General features: G+C 40.3%; 1 protein-coding gene across 1 annotated transcript; it reads right to left on the reverse strand.

Moving 5' to 3' along the window:
- LOC128803351 (cytochrome b-245 heavy chain) lies at window positions 1-20416 on the reverse strand. The gene is made up of 13 exons (XM_053970228.1): window positions 20371-20416; window positions 17902-17997; window positions 16359-16469; window positions 12935-13019; window positions 11843-11988; window positions 10834-11024; window positions 7149-7278; window positions 6157-6249; window positions 4609-4862; window positions 4183-4345; window positions 3210-3356; window positions 1908-2032; window positions 1-1192 (listed from the first exon to the last, which is right to left on the reverse strand). The coding sequence occupies exons 1-13, from the start codon at window positions 20413-20415 to the stop codon at window positions 1066-1068; spliced, it is 1713 nt and encodes a 570-aa protein (XP_053826203.1). The 5' UTR covers window position 20416; the 3' UTR covers window positions 1-1065.
- Between the last annotated feature and the right edge of the window lie 754 nt (window positions 20417-21170).

Below are 21170 nucleotides of genomic sequence, written 5' to 3' on the forward strand. Positions count from 1 at the left end.
TTTTTTGTTTTGTTTTGTTTTTAAGAACCTGCTACCTGTAATGTCCACACAGAGGCACTGTGCTGTGTATGGGAGTCTTGTGCACATCAGAAACTTTACTCACAGCTATTCCATAACTGTGAATGAAGTGACCATTGCTTTCTCAAAGCCTGTTTCACCATCAAAAAGGAACAGCTGAGCAACAGGGCCAAAGGCACAGTTTGCATCTAAGAGTGCTTCAGAAAGTACCCATTAAAACCATTCAGCAACAGCTTTTTTCAGCCTTGAAAACCAGAAATGGCAGCCTTGGAAACACAGAACCCCTTCTTGCATGGCTCCCTGCACCATGAGCCTGAAGATGTGGAAGTGAGGATGTCCAAAGCAGCCGAGCAGTGACCCACACACCAGGTGCAGGACTTGGACTGAACCTGTCCTTGTCACCCCTCTGCAGCTGGGCTGGTTCTCAGAAGCCCATGTGGTTCCTTTTCAGTTCTTCATTTTCCTGAGGAGAAGCAGCTTCTTTTCAGCTGCATGCGTTCTCTCTTGGAGAGGATGTTTACGACTTATGTTGGAAGCCTGGAAGGTGTTGGTGTACAAAGGAGTTTTCCTCTTGTAAGGAGTTTTCCTCTTCCAGTCACCCTTTTCCAGCTCCCCTTGTTCCAAGGACTGGCTGCAGCCAGGAGAAGCTGCTTCCTAATAGCAAGCATTATGCCAGAATGCTTTATTATTTAATAGCACTAAGCTTTATGGGTGTGAATTGGCTCCCAAAAGCAAATGGCAGCTTCCACTCTTCAGCAGTGTGGCAAATAATAGGAGGATAAAGGCAGTTAATTGAGGGGAAATCCCCTCACACAAAGAAAACAGATTTCTACTAAATAGCCAGCACATGGAGGGCAGTGAAAACTTCCCAAAGGTAGAACTTGACTCTTTTATTCTACCACAGAGCCAAAATAATTCCCAAGAAACAAAGGGACCTGCGTTAGTGTAGCTGAAATTTAGAAGCTGGGCTGTCCTTCCCAGACTCCAAACAGAAACATAGATTCAGTCTTTAGACTTTGCTTTTAATGACTCCCACCTGCTTGGGAGTTAGAAATTTTCTTTGTTAAAAATGAAGTGTACTCCTCGTGGATCAGCTTCTGAGTTGCTGATGCTCTGCTTGTTGAGTGTGTCAGCCAGGCCCTCAGGGCCACAGAGAAAAACACCTATTCTGGAGCTGTTAAGAAAATGAAAATATGGTCAGGAACTAGGTATGGAGCAGCTGGATATTCTCCATGTAAATCATTTTTATGTTCTATAGATGCAAGGTTTTTTCCCAATTACAGGAACTGAAGTAGAAGTGAATGTCTATCCCCTAAACCTTATAACCCCTTCAAACTTATTGCTGCTTCTAAAACAAACGCTGGGCTAAATCTCAGCTCAGCCTTAGTCAGTGAAGACAGGTTTATTGACCTCACTGAATCAAAGAAATAGAGATTCAAAGAGCTTACAGCACAAATTCTTGAGAGGAGCTGTTCTGGTTTTTTTCCTGCAAATTTTGGGTAGCTAGCTAAAGGTTATCCATGTTCAGGTTTGGTTTCTAGAGGTAGAAAGTGGTTTTGGAGGTGTTTAGACACCATCTGATATTCCTATTTACTTCAGCTAGAAGAATAGGGTTCGTTTTTTCCTATATCTTCTGCTAGTAATTAGACAATCCAAGAAGTATCTTGTGAAAAAGGAATGATTTTCAAAAAAACTGTAGGTCAAAATAATTTGTTCAAGATCATAGGTCATGTCCACGGCTGAAAAAAGAACAGAAAACACCTGGAGATAGTAGGGGAAAAAAAATGCTCCTCAAACTTTATCAGCCAAAGGAACAAGATTGTGCTGTATGGTGTGTATGGCCATTAGATAGAGGAAGTCCCAGACACTATAAATTTGCAAAGGTTTACCCAGGATGCTTCCCCGCAATTGTTTTGAACTCATTTTCCCAGTTAGGTCTTCCATACAAGGTTTTCTGTTTCAGTCCTGTAATCACATCTTTCTCTTCTTCATGATGCACTACGAAGTGAGTGGCCTGTGGGAAATGAAAGACAAAGGACAGATAAATACAGCAGCATTGTGTTCTGGTTAAAAAATAATAATGTCAATACTGACTGAATTATTTCCCTAATGAGATTATGGAATTTATGGTGTTTTGCAAGGAAAGCTAAGACTGATAAAATCCTGACTATCAGTGTCTACCCCTTCCTTCTCCCCAGACTGGGTGATCTCAAGAGTTAAAGCTATGAAACACTGAACACAGCAATTAATGGTAGGGTTTTTTTCCCAATTAACAGGTTTAGTCTAAGAACTCTAAGACAGGACTGCAAATTAAAAAATCCTTTCCCTTCAAATACAATAACAGGACTCTCCTGACCATAATGAAATCCTGCCAGTTTGTTCTCTGGAAGGTTTGATCCATATGAGGAGGTCTTGCCTGTGTAACTTCCAGCTAGACCAGCTAAGTTAGGTAAAGCACAGGAGAGAAGATGTGGTTAAAGGAATAAGCTCAGGCCTTACAGAGTTCTGTAGCCCTTTTATATGAGACAAAAAAAATTCCAAGTAACTTTATCCCCAAGGAAAAAATTGTGGGACTTTTCTTCTTTCCTTCCTTTTTTTTGACACTGCATATGTGATAACTTCTTGCTGCTCCCCCTCCCTGTCTCTCTAGTTGAGCTACAGCACTTTGGGCACATGGTGAATTTTGCAATTGTGAGATAAATGTAATATAAAGCATCACTAAAAGTAAGAGTGAGAGCCTTTCCTGACTCAATCCCACATTCTCAAGTGTCTGCTCCTTTGCATCCCCACAGAAACCTACCAGCACAGGACCAGAGAACTCATGAGCCCTGAAATAAATATGCTGCTATGGTTCAAGCTCTGTGCATTGGCTTCCCTGGTTCCTAAAGGTCTTAGTTACATGCTTTAGGCAGCATCAGCCGTTTTAGAGACTTGTACATGGTCAGCTGAGGTTCCTCCTGTGAACAAAGCCTGCTTCCCACAGAGCACAACCAGAGGAAACCAGAAAGGAAATCAGTGCACATAAACAGCTGATCCCATGTAACTCCTGATGGATAACACCTGTCTGCACACAAAACCTCTGAGAGCCAGATGGATGCCCAGGATAAAAGACCATTTGAATAGTTATGAAAACAAATTTTCTGACATTAACCTCAGTTTTATGGCAGTGATATCCTCCACTGTGTGGTTACCTGAGTTTCATCCCAGCCTGTAAGGTAGATGTTATAGCTCAGAAACTCTGCGTTATTCCTCTCCTGCATTTGAGCCTCCAGAGATTGCAAGAGGTCAGCAAACCATTCAAAGGCATGAGTGTCCCTGCAAAGCCAGTAAAAATAAATCTGGAAGAGACAAGAACGAGCTGTCAGGGAATACAGGCACTTATGTTTTCCAGGTTTATGTCTGCTGACAGAGTGAGGATTATAGACTTCTTGTAAAAAATGTCCTGAACACTTCAGTAGATGGGTAGGATGCTATTGAAGCTAATCAGGAATTTTGGTGCTGAGAGGGTTATAAAGCTGAATGACTGACTGCAAGATCAAGGAAATATCTTCCTGTTTCTTTCCCACAATTTTAATTTGCAATGTTTCCCCACTTATCTCCTTGTAAAACAGTTTGTTAGGACATAAATAAATGATTTAGAGGTGAACTTGCTTTCTGTCTGCTGGCAAGCAAGATAAAGTAGGTAAAAAAACCAGTTCTGTTCTCTGAATAAGACCATAACTGCAAAGTGTGACCCCACACCTCTGCACAGGGAGTTTCCAAGGGCAGGAGGGGAGAGGAGGATGCTGCCATTGCTCTTCTTCTTACAAAAAAACTTTCTCTTTGTGCTGGGGGAAGGAATGCAATATTTGCCCGGGCTGTATTAGTGCCTTGAACTTTGTGTTTCTCAAGTAGATGAACACCATTTCCACTGCAACTGGAAATCCCCAGGGCCACAGTCAGGATTAGCATGTGTGATTTGGTTTGTAGACGATTTCTCCTTTCATTATATTTTTGCTTTAGATCCTCCTGTTTTTCCTCCTTCTAACCTTGAGAGGCAACAGGACTCTTCCTTGTTTTAGGACTCATGCATGCCTGGAGCCAGATCACCTTTGCTGTGCCTGCTTTGATTTGGGCTCTTGGCCTTTGAACAGTTACAGGGGTCTGAGAAAGAGGACACAATACCTTCTTGAGCTTTAGGTTGGTGGCATCATGGCAGTATTTGTACCAGACAGACTTGAGGACAGATGCAAAGGGGGTGACCCCTATTCCAGCTCCAACCAGCATCACAGTTTCATAACTGAACACGTCCTCACTTGCTGTTCCAAAGGGGCCATCCACAGCTATCCTGGAATTGAAAGTAAATTAAATCAGTAGTGAATATTTATGAACACCATTTAAAATTACAGTTAAAAGGTATTTTTCTGCTGTCATGCATATTTGGACTGAATACTAGTCAACAAATGGAGAGGTGGAGTTGATAGAAAAAAAACTGCAAAGAGCACCTAAGACCCACATCTGTGTCACCATTTAATGTTTGTATTTGCTTGAGCAATATTTAAACTGCCATAGCTGTTTTTTGATTTTACCATGGAGACTCTTTGTACATACTTGGGCAACTTCCACGCCTCCTGGAATTCTTGTTTATCACACCCACAGGCATTGAACAAGCCCTCTGTCCAGTCTCCTACGATACGGACGTGAATGCTGAAGTAATCCTCTTCTGGAGCAGAAGTCAGTGTAAATGGATGCCATTCCAGTTTAGAGACTGCTGGACATTTGACAAAAATGTATTGTCCAACCTCCATCTTGAAGCCTTTTTTCATCATCTGGAGTTCAATTGTCTTGAAGGGATGAATGACCACCTACAGTGAGAAGGGCAAAGGGAAAAATAAGGAAAAGAAAATGTCTGTCTTCACTGATGTATCTCACTGATGTATTTACATCCACCATCACTAACATCATTTCTGCTATGAGAGCAAGGAAAGCAGGTGAAACCTTCTTCCCAGCAGAGAGAGAGTGAGCAACAGCACCTGGCAGGCAGATGAAAACCTGCAGAGGATGCTGATATTTTGGTTGAAGTGTTTTCTCACACCATACTTGCAGTCACTCCAAAGGGGACAAGCCAGGCTGGCACATCTTGTAACACATCACCAGATCTCTGTGAGCACATTGTTAATTCCAGATGGACCTTACCCAGTGGCACAGAGCACAGAATTAATGGGCCTGATTGTAAATACAGGGGCAAAAGCACAGGCTATCCTACAGATATTGGATAGGTAGTACCATTGAAAATGGATGTTTTCTTGTTCTAGTTGGGTGGGACCTTGGCTATCCTTTAGAAACAATCTTCTAGAAGTAAAAACAGTAATTCTGTCACTCTAATTTTTAATCCTAAGTTGTCTGCCAAAATTATTTTCATTTTTCAAAAGAGATTTGCAAGAGGGAGAATCAAGTCTCTCTATCTCTTAATTTAGGTATTAACTGTGGTGTTTAGGACTGTGAAGGAAATTTTCTGCCAACAGGGCACAAAACAGACACCATAGAAATATAGTCTAGAAGTGGCTCACAGGAGATTTTGGCAAAATTATCAAAAGCACACAGATATTTGGGAGCCTTCCAATGTGTCAGCATCATTATAGAGCACAGTAGAAACACCTAATGTCATCCCCCAAACCCTGCTATGATTTGAACTGGGAAAAGCCAGGATAGTTATCATATGTTTGAGCTTAGTTCTGTTCTAATTCAGCTGTCAGAATTTCAGGATCAGTGTTTATATCTCTGCAACACACCGTGGGAATGGAAGCTCAACATTAGATTTGGATACATAGAAAACATGTTCTTAACTTGTTTTCAGGGGTCATTTGTTCTGTGTCTTAAATTAGTCTCAAGTCTGTAGAATTTCTACACTGTGGATTTTTTCACCCAATACAAAGAAAATCCATTTCTTTCCTAAGATTCAGTCCTGTGCCTTAGCTAACTTCCTCCTCTTTCTCACTTTTAGAGGCTACATTTGGATGTTAGATGTTGGCATCATGACAGCAGTCAGAACATTCCTTCCACTGATAACTTGGGTATGTAGGAGCCTCTGCCTTTGCTGCAGCATTTGGAGAAGAAGGTGATGCTTTGCCTGGTATTAAGTGCAGCATCAGCACTTACCTTTGTGATAACAACCTTCTGCTGTGACCTCCAAAACCGCACCAGCCGCTCACACAGGTACAGAAACATGGGACCTACCACCCACTTCCATGTCTGTAAGCAGAAGAAAACAAGTCAGCTGGTGAAGATCACAGAATCATAGAAAGGTTTGGGTTGGAAGAGATCATCTAGTTCCAACCCCCTGCTGTGGACAGGGACACCTTTCACTAGCCAAGATGGCAACTTAGATCAAATCAAATCCTGGAAATTCTATAAGCAGAGGTGAAGTTCAAGTAATCTGTGTTCTTTAATAACCAGATTTGGGAATCCTTAAGCTATATGACAGCTTCAGAATTCTGGTCAGAGAGGGAATTTCTTTCTCTGTTGAGTGTTGCAGCTGGCTTTTTAGTTTCTACTAGAGTTACAGCAAGGTATTTTCCTGCAAGTAGTTTTGTCTCTGTCTAAAGAAGAATGTAACGAAGTGAAATGTGGTATTAAGGTATTATTGACTCAGGTCTGTGTTACTACAGGAAAAGATGTGGTTTCTGTTAACAGGTCATTCTGAAATGTGAAAGAAAAAACAGCCTGGTTAGTCAATAAAAGCTGAAGTTTCAAATTCACATTTCCAGGGGTGAATTCCAGGGCTTATTTTCTTGCCAATGACCATTAGTCCATTAATAATATTAAACTATTTATTATGAGAATTATAGCACTTTCTAGATATCTCCAGGAGCCATTACTTTGCAGTTTACTTTTTGGATAAAAAGTTCTCAGATACCAATTGCTCTTTTGCTTTGTCTGTGAACTGTGCTTATTTTACAGCACACTGGAAGTGTGTAGTCTGTCTGGAGTCCATTTCAGCTTGCAACCCACTGTGTCCAAATCTCTTGCTTCATGCAAAGAAAGCAGCCACTGAAAAGTGCTGAGGGTTATATTACTGGTTTTCTATTAAGAAAAAATAGAAAACTGTAAATATTTTCAATTGAATTCACACACAAGCCAGCTGTTCTTACCATAGGAGGATTCCCTGAAAACTGGGGGATTGGACAAGCCTCACTCTTGCCCCAGTGACTGAAGTTCTTGTAGCAGATCTCTGGGTTGTGTTCAGCCAGACTTTCAGCTGTCTGTCCCCGTACAATACGACTGGGGAAAAAGTAAAGATCATTAAAGCAATTAAAATTAAAATGAAAGTATCTGTTCCTTATTGTTATTCTATTTATGTACTACTCTATTTATATGGAGTTGTCGATTTCTGCACTGCTACAGATTTGATACAGATTTACTGCTCTAATCTACCCACAAAATTACCATTAAAGAAATAAAAATGGGGAGGGAAGTTTGTGGGATAAAATCCTGATTTCAAGATTAGGTGAAGAACTGAGAGTTATGTCCATTACCACTTCCAGGATGTGGTCACAAATAGAAAGCTTCATTCTTTTCTGAGTTAGCCTACTTTTTTCTTCAATTAAAAAAAAAAAAACAAAACCTGATCAAAAGAAATAAAACAACCAAAACAACCAAAATCTGGAATGGACAAGTAATCAATTTGCTACTGACCACTACAGAGACCATTTCTGCTGTTTATTTTAGAAATTTGGAGATCCCTTTCCAACACACATTCTTCCTTTGGCCCCTCCTCTCCCTCTAATGCTGTGGAGCAGCTGTTCAGGTGCTGTGAATGAATACAGATGCTTTTGACACAAGCAGTTATTGCAGCTATAGCAGCCTGCATCAGCTGATTATCTGGCCTCAATTTTCTTGCTTGGTTGGTTCTTTGTTTATTAGTTTGTTGTTGTTTGTTTTAGTAACAAATAAAGAATCCTGAATGATCTAGTACAGCTGTATTTCCAGTAGCAGAACTGGTGCAGAGAGGTACTTTCAGTTTCAAGGGGCAAAAGCTTGTTCTTTTTCACTATTTCCTGCCTCTGTCTGGAGTTCTGCCAACCTCAGGATCTTAGTAGAAAAATTCAGATTAAGATCTGCTGGATCTAGAGACAGTCTGCTTCTGATCAGGCTGTTCAGTTTTATGCCAACATGATTCTTTGATATCTTCTCCCCATGACTTCTCTTTCTCTTTTCTAGCTCAGTTTCTGTGGACTAGACTACATTTCTGATATTTCAAAACCCCCATGGTACCTAAGCCATATGCATGCCTAGCTTTGTGTGACAGATTTTTCAGAGGATTTTTACAAAACCTCTGCACAGGGTTGAGAGATATTGCTCATAAATATTACTAATGAACCTCTTCTTCATTAAATGTTTGATTAATATCCTGTCTGAAAAATAAAGGGAAGCAGTGACACTGTCCCAGCAGCATCACGAGTTGCAATTTGCAGGAACATCAGCAGTTACACTTCACTTCCCCACTAATGACAACGAGTTCAGCTGAGCCACCTCTGGGATGAGTTACAGGAATAGGAGGAGCCCATTTCCTCCACTGCCCACCCCATTGCTTAAGGGAAAGGGGGCCTGGGGGTTTTTGCCTTGCCCTATGCTCTGTTCAAGGTTTGACAATGTCAGTGCCCTGTAGAAGAGAAAGAAAAAGTTTATTTCCCCTTATCAGTCAGTGTAGATGCTCTTTCTAGTACTGTAATTAAGCTTTCAGCAGTATAGCCTTGTAATTACTGCTTTTTTGGCTGAAGGTTTTCCTTTAAGTCCCAAAGAGTGAACTGCACCTCTGTACCCTCTCCTCTTTACATTTACTGTGTTGGGAAATTTGGGACATTTGTCTGTGACGCAGAGCTCATGCACAAAACATCATCAGTGCTTCAAAAGTGCCGTAACAGCTTGTAACAGACAAGAATTATTGTAGAGTTACAGAATTAAATCACACAACGGCTTGGGTTGGAAGGGACCTTAAAGATTATCCAGTTCCAACCCCCCTGCCATGAGCATGGACAGCTTTCACTGGACCAGGCTGCTCAGAGTCCAGGCCAGCCTGGCCTTGAACAATTCCAGGGATGGGGCAGCCATAGCTTCTCTGGACAACCTTTGCCAGTGCCTCAAACACCCTCACAGCAAAGAATTTCTTCCTAATGTCTGATCTAAACCTACTCTCAGTTTGAAGCCATTCCCCCTTGTCTTTTACTCTGTGCTCTTGTAAAAAGTCTCTCTCCATCTTTCTTGAATCAGCCCCTTTGATGCTATCACTAACCTTTGACTCAGCTTTCTGTGTATACAAGGATGTATGTTCATAGAGATTAATGAGAATATGTGTGACAGCCTTCTGTCCCCTGAGATAAACTGGTATTTATGCCTCTTCCTAACACGTTGCTTTGAGACTGTCAGTTCATACTCATTCCATGGCATCCATCTCTGCACCCTTGAGATACCTTCCATGATTGTAACAAGCCCATCTCATATTTTCTCTGAACTCAAAATGTCATTATTACCTTGAAGGCCAAATAAGTGAGGTCACTGAGCTCACAGCTGGAAAGCATCCTTCCCTCTACAGATGAGAATATTCCTATGTATATCTGCTTCCAAAGGATAGCTGAACTTCACTGACAACCACTGCTGCCCAAACTTTGCCTTTTGATTCCAGTACAATTAAGATGGTGGGAGTACAGTGAACACTGAAGTAAATATAAATTAAACTTTTATAAAATATATGCTCTCCACTGATCTCTGGAAAGGGCAATGCTTGCTTTCTGATAGCATTGTGTAGTAATTACTGGCAAGTTTGGACATTGTGTCAGTAACTATACAATGTTTGCTGCAGAAAACATGAACCACTTGTTTGTTTCCTTCCACAAGTTTTGCTCAAACTGTTTCCTTGTTATGAAAGTTGGAATGGACAAATATGCTGGGGGTGATGCCCATCTGCCTTCTATTTTTGTTCTTCCTGTTTTACTTTGATTTCTGTTTTGTTAATGGCACTAATGGACTGTAAGGAAGTGGTTTTGAATAGTCATTTTTGCTGGGCATTTTTAAAGCACACTTTCTATTGCATGTAGAACTTTAAAATGAGTAATGTAGTGTAATTATGAACTATTTAAATGTAGCTTGGATACTTGAGTCTTTTTTCTTTATTCACCAGTTCTTTGGTTTTATAAAATGGATCTAAAGTTCATTTTTCTAAGTGCTAAAATTGTGATTGTGTAGTGCTAAAACTGTTTCATTAGCCTTTTCAGCTCTTTCAGAAGAAGATATGGAATGAAGCAACAGCAGAAAAAGATGTTTGGCATTTGAAAGCTAGAAAACTTTACAAATGCCTATTTCTAAGTTGAAACACCTAAAAATCTATTCTTAAATGCTGCTGATATTATAAGTTCATCCAAGCCTGAAACATAAATCTATATTATTTTAGTTTTCATTATCCAATAAAATTCTAGACACTATGTAATTTTTATACTGAGATCTCCTTACATGCATGTGTGTGATGCAATTCCTTTTAGGAGAGAAAGGTAAATTCACAGTTAGAAACAGAAACCTTGGAAAAGAGCTTTGCAATTAAGATATCAGAAGAAGTTGAGTGATAGCAAGCTTAAGTGTGCCAAAGTCACATGAAATCTCCTGTGCGAGGACAGCTTGTTACAAGTACCAGTGAGAGCCTCTTGACTCTCAGAGCCTCTACTGGCCCATCAGTGCCTTCAAAAACAACTGCTGCTCAGTGACACAAGTCCCTGTACTCATGGGGGGCCTTTTAATAAAGATTCAGTAGTTATCAGATATTTTGTGATAAGTGCAAATACTCACCCAGCACCGTGGATGACAAGGCCAATAAAGAAGATGACAAAGAGATGATGGGTGTACCAAAATACTTCAAAATATGACCTCCGGATGGTTTTGGTGGATGAGGTGATGATGAGGATGAGGGCCAGTGTGATGACAACCCCAGTGATGCCAGCCAAGTACGTGAAAGCCACATAGAGGCCCCCAACGGGATTCTGTGAAATAATTGCACACCTAAGGTATAAGGAAGGGGTTGCACCAACACACAGCCAGTTGAACCATCCCTCACTAAAACCTTTACCTTGTTATAAGTCTTTAAGTCATCTGATGCCAAAATCCCACTTCATTTTTGTTGCACTGCACATTTACCTTTACTAAGGTAATTGGAAGTAGAGAGAGTGTGTTTCCTGTTAATTAACACACCAAACATGGTTTCTTACTCTGCCATGGCTCAGCAGGACTGCTTTGGGGAAGGTGAATACATTTGCACAGCTCTGGTGTTCAGAGCTGGAGTCCTACGTCCATATTTTGGGAGCTAAATGAAAACTCTCCTTTCCTCTGGTGTTGTACAGCTGTGGAACTCATAACTCACACAGAGTTTGGATGCTCAGTGCTCTTCTGATAAGTAGGGAAGTCCCTTCTTTTCTTTTTCCCCACTGACCAGAGCTTAAACCACCCAACTTCAAAACTTTTCCCTTTACTTTTGTGTACCTTTCTGAGTGCCATGTGTAAGTCAGAACACTGCTTTACAGGGTATGTTTTTAGATGTTTTATAATAGGTAGCTTATAATGTTTTAGAACTACTCTGAAATCCTCAGGCAGAAAAGTTTAAAGTGCTACCAAAGTTCAGCAACTACCAAAATTCAGCAATGATACTACTGGCAAATATAGAAGAATGGAATCGACAAGGTTTTTCTGCAAGATGGCCCAAACCCAGACTGTGGACACCAGAAATAGGCACTCTGCTCAAATGCTCTTATATGATCACCTACACAAATGTCATGATGACCCTTCAGAGTCTGATGTCACTTACAGCAATGGTTTGTCTGAAGAAGTTGACATAGCTTTCCTTTGGTTTGTCTCCAAGGCCAGAAAGTGCAGCTGCCAGGGTGCCTTTCTCTTCAACACGGGCTTGCACACTCCACTCGACGTTGAATAAGTGTGCAATGGTGTGAATTGCTAGGAGTGACAGGAAAGGAGTAATCAGCATTGACCACAAGTTCTCTGTAGTTCTGGGTAACATTTGAAACTCTGTCACATTTGTCGACTGCTGCTTAAGAGCTCTGCTGCTCTTGCCATCTTCATCACAATTGCAGATCACTCATGTGTTTTACTGCTAAAATTTTACCACCTGAATTTTACAGTTTTTGGGTGAGGGAGGGAAAGAAGTAAAGGGAAATTTTCAGTATATTTTTGTTCAACAAAGGCTTTCAAAAATTCAAGCAGTAGTACCCTGACATATGGGATACTGAAACATGGAATGGCTTAAACTATTTGTCAGGATCATCCTCATCCAGGACTTCTGTAAAAGAGCCAAGAACTGAATCTGGATTTATTTGGAGTCATATTTGTTAGTGCTGCTTTGTTCTGTAGTTTTGCTAATAATCATTAATAATATTCTTGCTGGGCTGAATGCATCCAAAAACCTAAACCACCTAAAGTGTTCACATGAATTCCACTATATGTTTTTGTAGGGTAAAATTGTACAATGCTTTTCAAAATTTGAACCACCCCCTATAAGCAGATACTTATTTATCTTCAAAACAGGTCCAAGCTTTTTATATACTTTTTAAAAAATAATTTATATTATTTGTTTCAGACCTGCCAGATAAGAAGTAAGTCTAAACAAGAATTAAATCCAGCATATCCAGTTCTCAGGACATTGCTAATCACCCTTTATTAAACTATCATAAATGGTACTGACTGTTCAAAATAAAAGTATTCTTTCTTATTTTTTACTCTCTGACAGTTGGCACATATCTGGAAATGGATTTAAGCCTTGGCACACACTGACTCCTTTAATGAAATCAGGTCTCTGCCCATATCCTTAAGAACTTTGATGCCACCTGGATTCCACGTGAAATACACAAGAAAGCAATAAACAAAGAAACATTAGAGTACCAACCAGTGTGAAGGGCGATCATCCAGGCCACCATTTTGTGAAAGGTGAGGTTTCTGTCCAGCTGTCGCCTGATACGGGTAGAGCAGCACTTTGGGTAGAAAGAAAAAGGTATTTAAAGACTATTTGTGTTGTCTGTGCACACATTTTAAAGGTAGGGACAAAACCAGAAGGCCTGAGAAAATTGGTGGCATTGCTAGGAAAAATTTAGAATTCCAGAATATAGACAAAAATATTTCACCCTGTCTTTCAGAAAACAGGAATTCCAGATTTTGTTTTAATACATCCCCCTGAAACAAAGTATTTGATAAGGAGAAAAAAATTAACATCCGGTATTACAAAGGAATACATCTTATCTGTTTTAAATGTCATATTTTAAACAAAATAAGGGATCAGTCTGCCATGGCAGAGTGACTGCTTTGGCAGCACCAGGATCCTATTGTGGTTCACAATCTAGAAACAGGCTGCAAAGTTTGGGTGTAACTGTCTCAGGGAGCTCCCACCCCAAATCACATCACCTATGGCAGTGATATGAAGGCATTCCTTCCCCGAAATACTGGGTTTACTTCCCAGGCATTCACTTACAACTTGATTTTGGAGTTACCCCAGAAAAACCCAGCAAAAGTCTCTGCAGATACAAACCAAAGAAATTAATTCTCAAGAAAAACAATAATATTTCATTACTAATGATGATGGGTTCCTAACAGACCCCATATGAATTCTGCTGCAGGGAGTTTTCCTAAAACCTTAAGTCCCTGTAAACCTGATATTTGCTGTCTCCACACAATAAAAGGCATGATTGTCATGTGCTGTATGTTTGCATTGCATTTGCTGACCAGATAAGGGAACAAAACACTGTGCAAACTACCACAAGTATTTCCTCACAAGAGGCAAACACTCTGGGGCTGCCACAATCACTTCAGACTACAATAACGAGCAGGAGAAATTTGGCCTTTTTGTATCACCTATATTGAGAAACAATAAAAAAAGGTTGTAGAATAAAACGTAGCATAGAGAGGCAGGGCTTGACTCCCTTGCAAAAACCACTTGATCTAAGAAGTGAGGCCAAGCAATGGCAGAGGGCTCCAGCCGCCCTCAGTCATGGGGCTCACTGTCAACAGTGAACACAGCAATGATGGGCATGCAAAACACAACACAGCTCCCTTTTCAATTAAAACCAAATAACTTTGTAACATGTGATTTCTGGGTGGCAGGATGGAGAGGGCAAGACTTAGTACATTTCCTTTGAATGCTGTGTTCGAACAATTCTTTCTTCTTCTTGACCCCAATGCATCAGGAAGATCACTACTCTTCCAATAAGTTATTTGACATTTAAATGATTTTTCTTATAGACCCTCACAGTTGTTGCCTGCAGAGCATAGCTAACTAGAGACAGCAGCACAACAGGAATAAGCAGCTGTCCCCCTGTGCCAAGGCCACCACAGCACTGCCACTGCCAGTGGCTCACTGGGCCATGTGTGTTTTGCTTAAGATCTAAAATTACATCCTTCCTGAGGTGTAATTTACTGCAAAAAAGCAACTGGAGCTAAACAAACACCAGCTGCCTAAGAGTCCTATTCGATGCCCCTCCCTGCTCTCCTTGCTCACCCTCAGAGCCCTTTGCTTCCTCATTCCCAGCTATCAGCAGGAGAGTGTGCTGCCAGCAGGAATGGAGCTGTATCTCCCTGCCTGGAACTCACTTTTATCTGGGTGTAGCCTGAGTGACTCTACCACAGTGCCCAAGGCAGAAGATCTGACCCTGTAGTTTGAATACAAAGAGGGACAGTTTCCCAAGATCTTGGTTGGAAAAGTTAGGTTATGCATGCTAGGAGAGGAGCAATTCAGGATAAGTAGCACGAAGTCTCAGCTGGAATACAATTCTCAACTCAGAATCAGGTTTTGGCCTTCCAGTAGTGTCCATATGTATCCCCAGCTCTTTCTCTGCTTTGAGCTCAGAAGACCTATGCCCAGCCTGCTTTCACCTGTGCAATCTCAAAAATGCCTCATATGATGAGTGGCTCATCATTATTTTCCAGTCGCATTCATCCATAGCAACATTAATTCTTTCTAAATTTATGTTCATTATTGACTTCTGCAGCCAGAGGAGTCAGCTCTGGATTTTGGCTGATATTTGCTGATCTGCCTGGGGAATAACAACTTTAACCCTACAGTTTTATTTACTATCCTTTCTCCTTTTACATGAATGGAGGGTATGGCTGTCTGTTTTGTAGCATTTCAGGATCTGAAGGACTACAGGAAAAGACTGAAAGCCTAACATGTATTTCTAAATTTATATTCCTAAGTGTTATTCCTTAGAAAGGCTAGAGCACTGGCCTTGCTCATAAATGTAATTTAAGAGCTTAATGTGGCAGGCACATCTCATTTATTCACACTTATTGTGAGGATGCATGTACTAGATGGAAGTACAGCCTATTGTGTCTCTGGTTTTTTTCTTATTGCTTCATATCCCACTTTCTTCCCTTATGAAGGACTGTTGAAACACTGCATCTATTTTATCACTTCCTCTTCTGCTCTGTGTTTTCAGCCCCTGCAGGCTGTCTCATTTGCATTGAGAAATTTATACTGGGTTTAGAGATGAAAAGCAACTTCTGGGAACTGGTTTGTTGATCATGTTTATGTTAACAGTGTCCAGAAGGAAAGGAAAAATCATTATACATTTGGAAGGACAATTAATGAACTTGAGGAGAATATTGCTTTTTCCCTGGACCATGGCCTGCATTTTTGTATTATTTCTGCTGTAATAGCCAGAAATCTAGATTTTGGCAGTGTGATAGAGTCAGTACTATCATAGGAAGCCTCTCCAGCTGTCACTTAGGATAAGTTGTCCCTTCCTCAGTGTCAGCTCCTCAGTACTGTCTATAACATCTGGATTTGGGAGCTAGAAAAAGTCAAAAGGCCTGTGAACTATTTCATCTGAGATGGAAATGCAATTGAGACAAGAAAGAATGTCATTTTGAGCCAGCTGAAAAAAAGTCCCATTCTGAAAGTCTATAAAAGACTACATTTACCTTAAGGACTGAGCATGCAAAGACAGACAGGGGCAAGAATTTCCCTCTCTAAGTGGGTGCAGCATCAGTGACAAACAATGGATGTGTGCAAGCACAACAGCTTCTGCCAGCCAAAAGATGGACTTTGCATCCAGGGCAGGACCATGCCCAGGAGGCAGCTGCAAAGGGAAGGAGACTAATTCAAAGCTAAACTCTCAACAGAGCTCTAGATACTCCATGGACATTAGACCTCAGTCTTGCTCATAGCAAAACTCCAGGCTTATCTGCTTCTCATAAAAGGACATCCTCAAAATATGGTGTATTTGGGGAACTTGGACAAAGTTTCTGGGTGTATTTGCAAGTCTGTTTAGGTATGAAAGATAATATCTTTCATAAATTTTGAAATTCTTTCTTCATCTTACCGCACTTGATCCTCTGAGGAAGGAGAGCAGGTTTCGACATACTGGCAGCAGAATCAGCATGCAATTGAAATTCAGGCAGGCTGCAGGGGCTCTTGCAAGAGCCAGAGCACGCTGTAATTAGAGAGAAGCTGTTATTAATTGCATTACCTAAGACATTATCCTGGGCATGGACAGGCACAGATTTCATTTATGTATTATATCATAACTGAGTGTAAAGAGGTAAAGAGTGTGAGATCTGGAGTTCACATTTACACTGTGAATGTTCAAAGGAATTGACTTGACTCTGGTCAAGTCAGAAACACATGTGCAGGCAGAACACACTCCTGCAGACAGACACCTCCTGTCTTCAGTTTTGAATGAATATGGTTGTATAAAAAGCTCCCTGTCATGTCTGGCATTCAACAGGCAAACACAGGTGTAAACCTAAGCCATTAGTAGAGGTTTTGTGTCCCAAGGCTGTAAAGAGTCTGTGGTTTCACTTGGTGGGGGTTATGGACAGCTTATAAGAGAAGTTCTCTGTCAGTAAAGGAATCTGTGGTTTAAGTTCTCTGTCAGTAAAGAAATCTTGGGAAATTTGTTTTCTCAGCTTTTAGGAATCTGTCTCCTTAATGTTAGTCTTTACACCCTTATTTAAAAATTTTGAATTGTTCAAAATGAAGAAAAAAATGACCATATTAATCAAAATGCAATGAAGGGTAGAAAAATAATATTTGCTCTCCTTGCATGGATTGAGACCTTTTAGGTTTTAGAGCACAGCTGTTTGGTTTTACACTGAGCTCTGCTTATCCAAGCACGAGTCTCTGTGACTTCAAAGGCAACTGCATCATGATTGCAAAGCACAGGATTTGATCCACAGACCAGAAGCCATATGTAGAATGGGATTTCATGCTTTGTAGAATTAAACCATGGCTTTGCAAACCTTCGGCAAAATGCTGTGCTCTGTAATCTGAAGCTTTGGCTGCTTTTTATGCCTCAGATCAGAGTTTTAAAATATGTGAACAAATTGATTTTCCCTGTCAATTGGCTGTGACCTGTGGTAGCTTTGGAAGCAAGTTTGTAGTAGGACACATAATGCTGCACTAACCAGCTGGATCACATGGAATAGCCCAGGATCCAGGATCACTTCACTACCTGACTACCACTCACATTCTTGATGAATATATGAATGATGATTGCTTTTCAGAGCCAATGTCTTTATAAACTATTCATGCTCTGAAAAATAATTGCAAGGAGAAATGACTGCACAACAGTTCAACGGCAATATTTCATTCATCTTTTGCTTAATAAAGTAGCCACAATTAATGCTTAATTTAATTACTAGGAGCATAATCGTTAACTGAAAACATCTTTAGAGTGGGATCTCTCTATTTTGTGTGCCAGCTTTCTGTTCAGAAGCACTGAACATCTGCCTGCAGTTACCTGCTTGCATGTGACTTCTACATGAGCCTGCTGCTCCAGCCACTAGATCCAGTTTTGATCAGCTAAAACTATTCAAAACTGCTGTGTTATTGTCTGTGACAGAATAATAATGTCTTGTACTTACGCCAAGGAGCACTCTGGTGTAGAAGAATTTTGGTGGGACATCATATACAAGATAGTACCACCAAAAGAGGAAGACATTTAAGCCCAGCCACACAAGCTGAAAGAGAATTAAACAAGAGGCTTACAGTTTGTTGTTAGAAAATATTCCATCTGAATTTACACAGTTCAGACAAGAGTCAGTTACTTCCCTGTGCTCCTGTTTGTACAGAGAGATGTACTGCAGGGTATAAAGTTTTCAGCAAGGTTGATAGAAATCTTTCTGGTATAAACAGGCTCTGATTTGTGAAGACGGGGAACAGGAGTGGCAATAGACCAAAACACAGCAATGTGCAGCTGAAATGTTTTCACAGGTCAAGGAGTTTAGGGTTGGTTGTATCAGGACTGACATATTACAAGTGTTTAATTCTGAGTCCAGTTAAATCTCTAAATACCATTGAAGGTTAGAGACTCTTCCAAATGGCAGTTCCATAGGCACATTAACCTATGTGAGAGGAAGACTTGGAAGCTGTGACAAAGAAGCTTGACATCTAATTTAGATAGGCTAAATTACACATAAGGCTGAATTCAAGAAGAGGGTCTAAAATCAGCCAGCAGGGAATATTCAACACAGGCCCTTTGGTAGCATGTAGACTACCCCAAAGCAGGCTTCTGTGTAGCTGTACTGCAGAATTTTCTCACACTTACACATCCTGAGGTGCAGGCTTTTTAGGGAAAGACATGTTGTTAACTCTTAGGCAGCTACAAGTCCACCTGGCAAAAAAGGTCATAATGAATCTGGATATTTGCCCTCCTGGAGCTGGTTGGCTGATTTCACATCCCATATTTAAACATATCTATATCACTGCACTCAGTCTAAGTAGTTTTACTAAGTGGTGTATGGAAACAGAGGGAAAGTCTGAGAACTGGGAGAAACCCCAGAAAAGGTGGCATTAGTGTTCCTTGCCCCTCCTAACTCATACATTTTGCTAGTTCTTTGGCTCAAATAACACTGTAAAAAAACTTGGGATTCTTTCAAATACTGAAAATGTAAATAAATACTGGGAAATGAAGGGACTTCCATCAAGGTAAGGCAGTATATAGGAAATCCCCAAGTCCTCATTAAAACACCAAGCTCATCTCAGGATTAAGTGCTTAGGACACTTATTGAAAGTGACAGTGGCACACTCTGGCAGCGTGTTTCTGTTTTGTTGAAGTACATCAGTAGGAATTGTGTCTGACCTGTTTCTGTCAAGCACTGGACAACCCTCTGCCTGTTCAGTGTACTGTAAAGATGTAGAGGCTAAAGCAGAACACTTGGGTAGGGTTTCCAGTGGTCTGTCCTTTTAGCTGGTTTCTTTATGTCTGTTAGTTTCCTTCCCTATTACCCTCACCTTGTTATAGCTTTGAGGTTCAAAAACCAAATTCCTTATTTGAGCAAAATAGAGGCCCCTTAATTAATTCTTTTAATATTTCAGTTCCGGTGGGGAAAAAAAAAAAAAAGCCAGAATTCACCTCATGGCAATTTCAACTTCCTCAAGTCACTGAAGGTGACAGCAAACACAGTCACTCCCTTTCAAACCACTGAAGTGCCACAGCTCTGGGATTATGTTCCTAAATTACAAGGTCATGTGCAAGTACTGACTGCTCATAGCAGCAGAAATACTCCTTGGAATAAAGATGCTCACATTTCAGTCACCAAAAATATACAAACTCTACACCTTCTTTTTCTTCCTCTCTAAATTTACATCTACTAACAAAAGGTAACCGCAACATCTGAACTGCTCTTACATTTTGGTTTTGTATATGTTTTTAATACATATATGTATATGTACATACTATATGTCTAGTGATATACCTTTACACCGTGACATAAAAAAAAAAAAAACACTAGACTATAAACTCAGTTTTCTACAAGGAGAACTGCCCTGCTTACTCTTTAACACTTGTAAATGCAACTGGGATTTTCCATACTTTAAAATCTTGATCAGAATTATTTAACCTACTTTTACAGCCCCTCTATGCAAAGTGTAAACAAATTCAATTAAAATAGTAGCTGTCTTAATGAAGGATTCATGAATCTCTGCTCTAAATTCTTGAATCTGACATTAATAAAAATTTTACAATATCAAGAGACTGTGCTTTCAGTTGCACCCACTTCTGTTCATAAAAATGCAAGAGAGGGTGATTGTTTAAATTGCTTTCTCTGTTGAAGTGCACATAGTTAAGCGAGTTTTAAAGTTGTTGCTTAACTAAAGTATTTCTAACAAAGCAAAGTTAATACATGATCATTTCTCAGTTAACAATGAAGCCTACAGCAACTGAAATACCAGAGAGCTCCTTAAAAATGATTCCCTTGAAGCATTTCCCTGCATTTGCTGCCCCAGTTTTAGCATAATCAGGTGCATCTTTCACTGGCACAGTGAGAACTGCTCAGCACAGCTTTCCGTAGAACTTTTCACTAGATACAAATCACAATAAAAGTTGGACTTACAACGACGAAGATGGACAGTCCTTCATTCTCCACCCAGTTCCCCATGGCTGCCTGAGATGTGTGTGCAGAGCAGCCCTGCTCTCTCGGGGACAGCCTCTACGGCTTCTCTCATGAGGAAGTGAGAGCAAAAGGTTGCAGCACCCTGTTTCCTTTCTCGTTCATTTGGGAAATAAGTTAACCATTTAATCATGACCCCAGTTCTCTTTCAAATAGGTTTCTACCATCTCTACATATAAGGTTTCATAACTCAAATACATATAAACTGTTGAAACAGACTTTTTCATTGTGATATAAAGGATAGAATAAATTCTACAACTGGTCAGGTTTTCTGCTAAAAAATGTATTGCCACTTTATATAACTTTTAAAGCTGAAGTGTAACATAGAAAGAACAGAGGAGTTACCTCTGCCCAGACCTGTCTCTTTAATCACCTCAGGACTGAGATGCAGGTCATGCTGATCTTTGTTGATAAAAAATCACTAGTACTATTTCTCTTCCAGTCATTCAATGTCCATGGAAACTTCAAAGAGTAATCTAACATTCCTCTTTGTCTGGTACATTCAAACCTCACTAAATTCCTTCCAAAATTCTCTCTGTTCTGGCCAAAACTGAGGACATATGGCACTTGGATAAGCTTTTTTTCATGGTTTTGAGTCTCACAGAATCCCCTTTGATGTCCATCCCAAATGGATCACAGAATTATAGAATGATAGAGTGCTTGGGCTGGAAGGAACTTGAAAGATCATATACTTCCAAACCCCTGCCATGGGCAGGGAGGCCACCCACTAACTCAAGTTGCTC

The sequence above is a fragment of the Vidua macroura genome, chromosome 2 (genome assembly GCF_024509145.1).
Source record: "Vidua macroura isolate BioBank_ID:100142 chromosome 2, ASM2450914v1, whole genome shotgun sequence".
Classification (NCBI taxonomy): Eukaryota; Metazoa; Chordata; class Aves; order Passeriformes; family Viduidae; genus Vidua; species Vidua macroura.

What these genes read in the sequence shown, in the direction of transcription:
- LOC128803351 (XM_053970228.1), bottom strand. Translation starts at nt 20,415, where the DNA reads ATGGGGAACTGGGTGGAGAATGAAGGACTGTCCATCTTCGTCGTT. An exon ending in GACTGTCCATCTTCGTCGTT is followed by an intron (nt 17,998 to 20,370) that starts GTAAGTCCAACT and finishes ATTCTCTTTCAG; the next exon opens with CTTGTGTGGCTGGGCTTAAA. An exon ending in CTTGTCATCCACGGTGCTGG is followed by an intron (nt 7,279 to 10,833) that starts GTGAGTATTTGC and finishes CTTTTTCCCCAG; the next exon opens with TCGTATTGTACGGGGACAGA.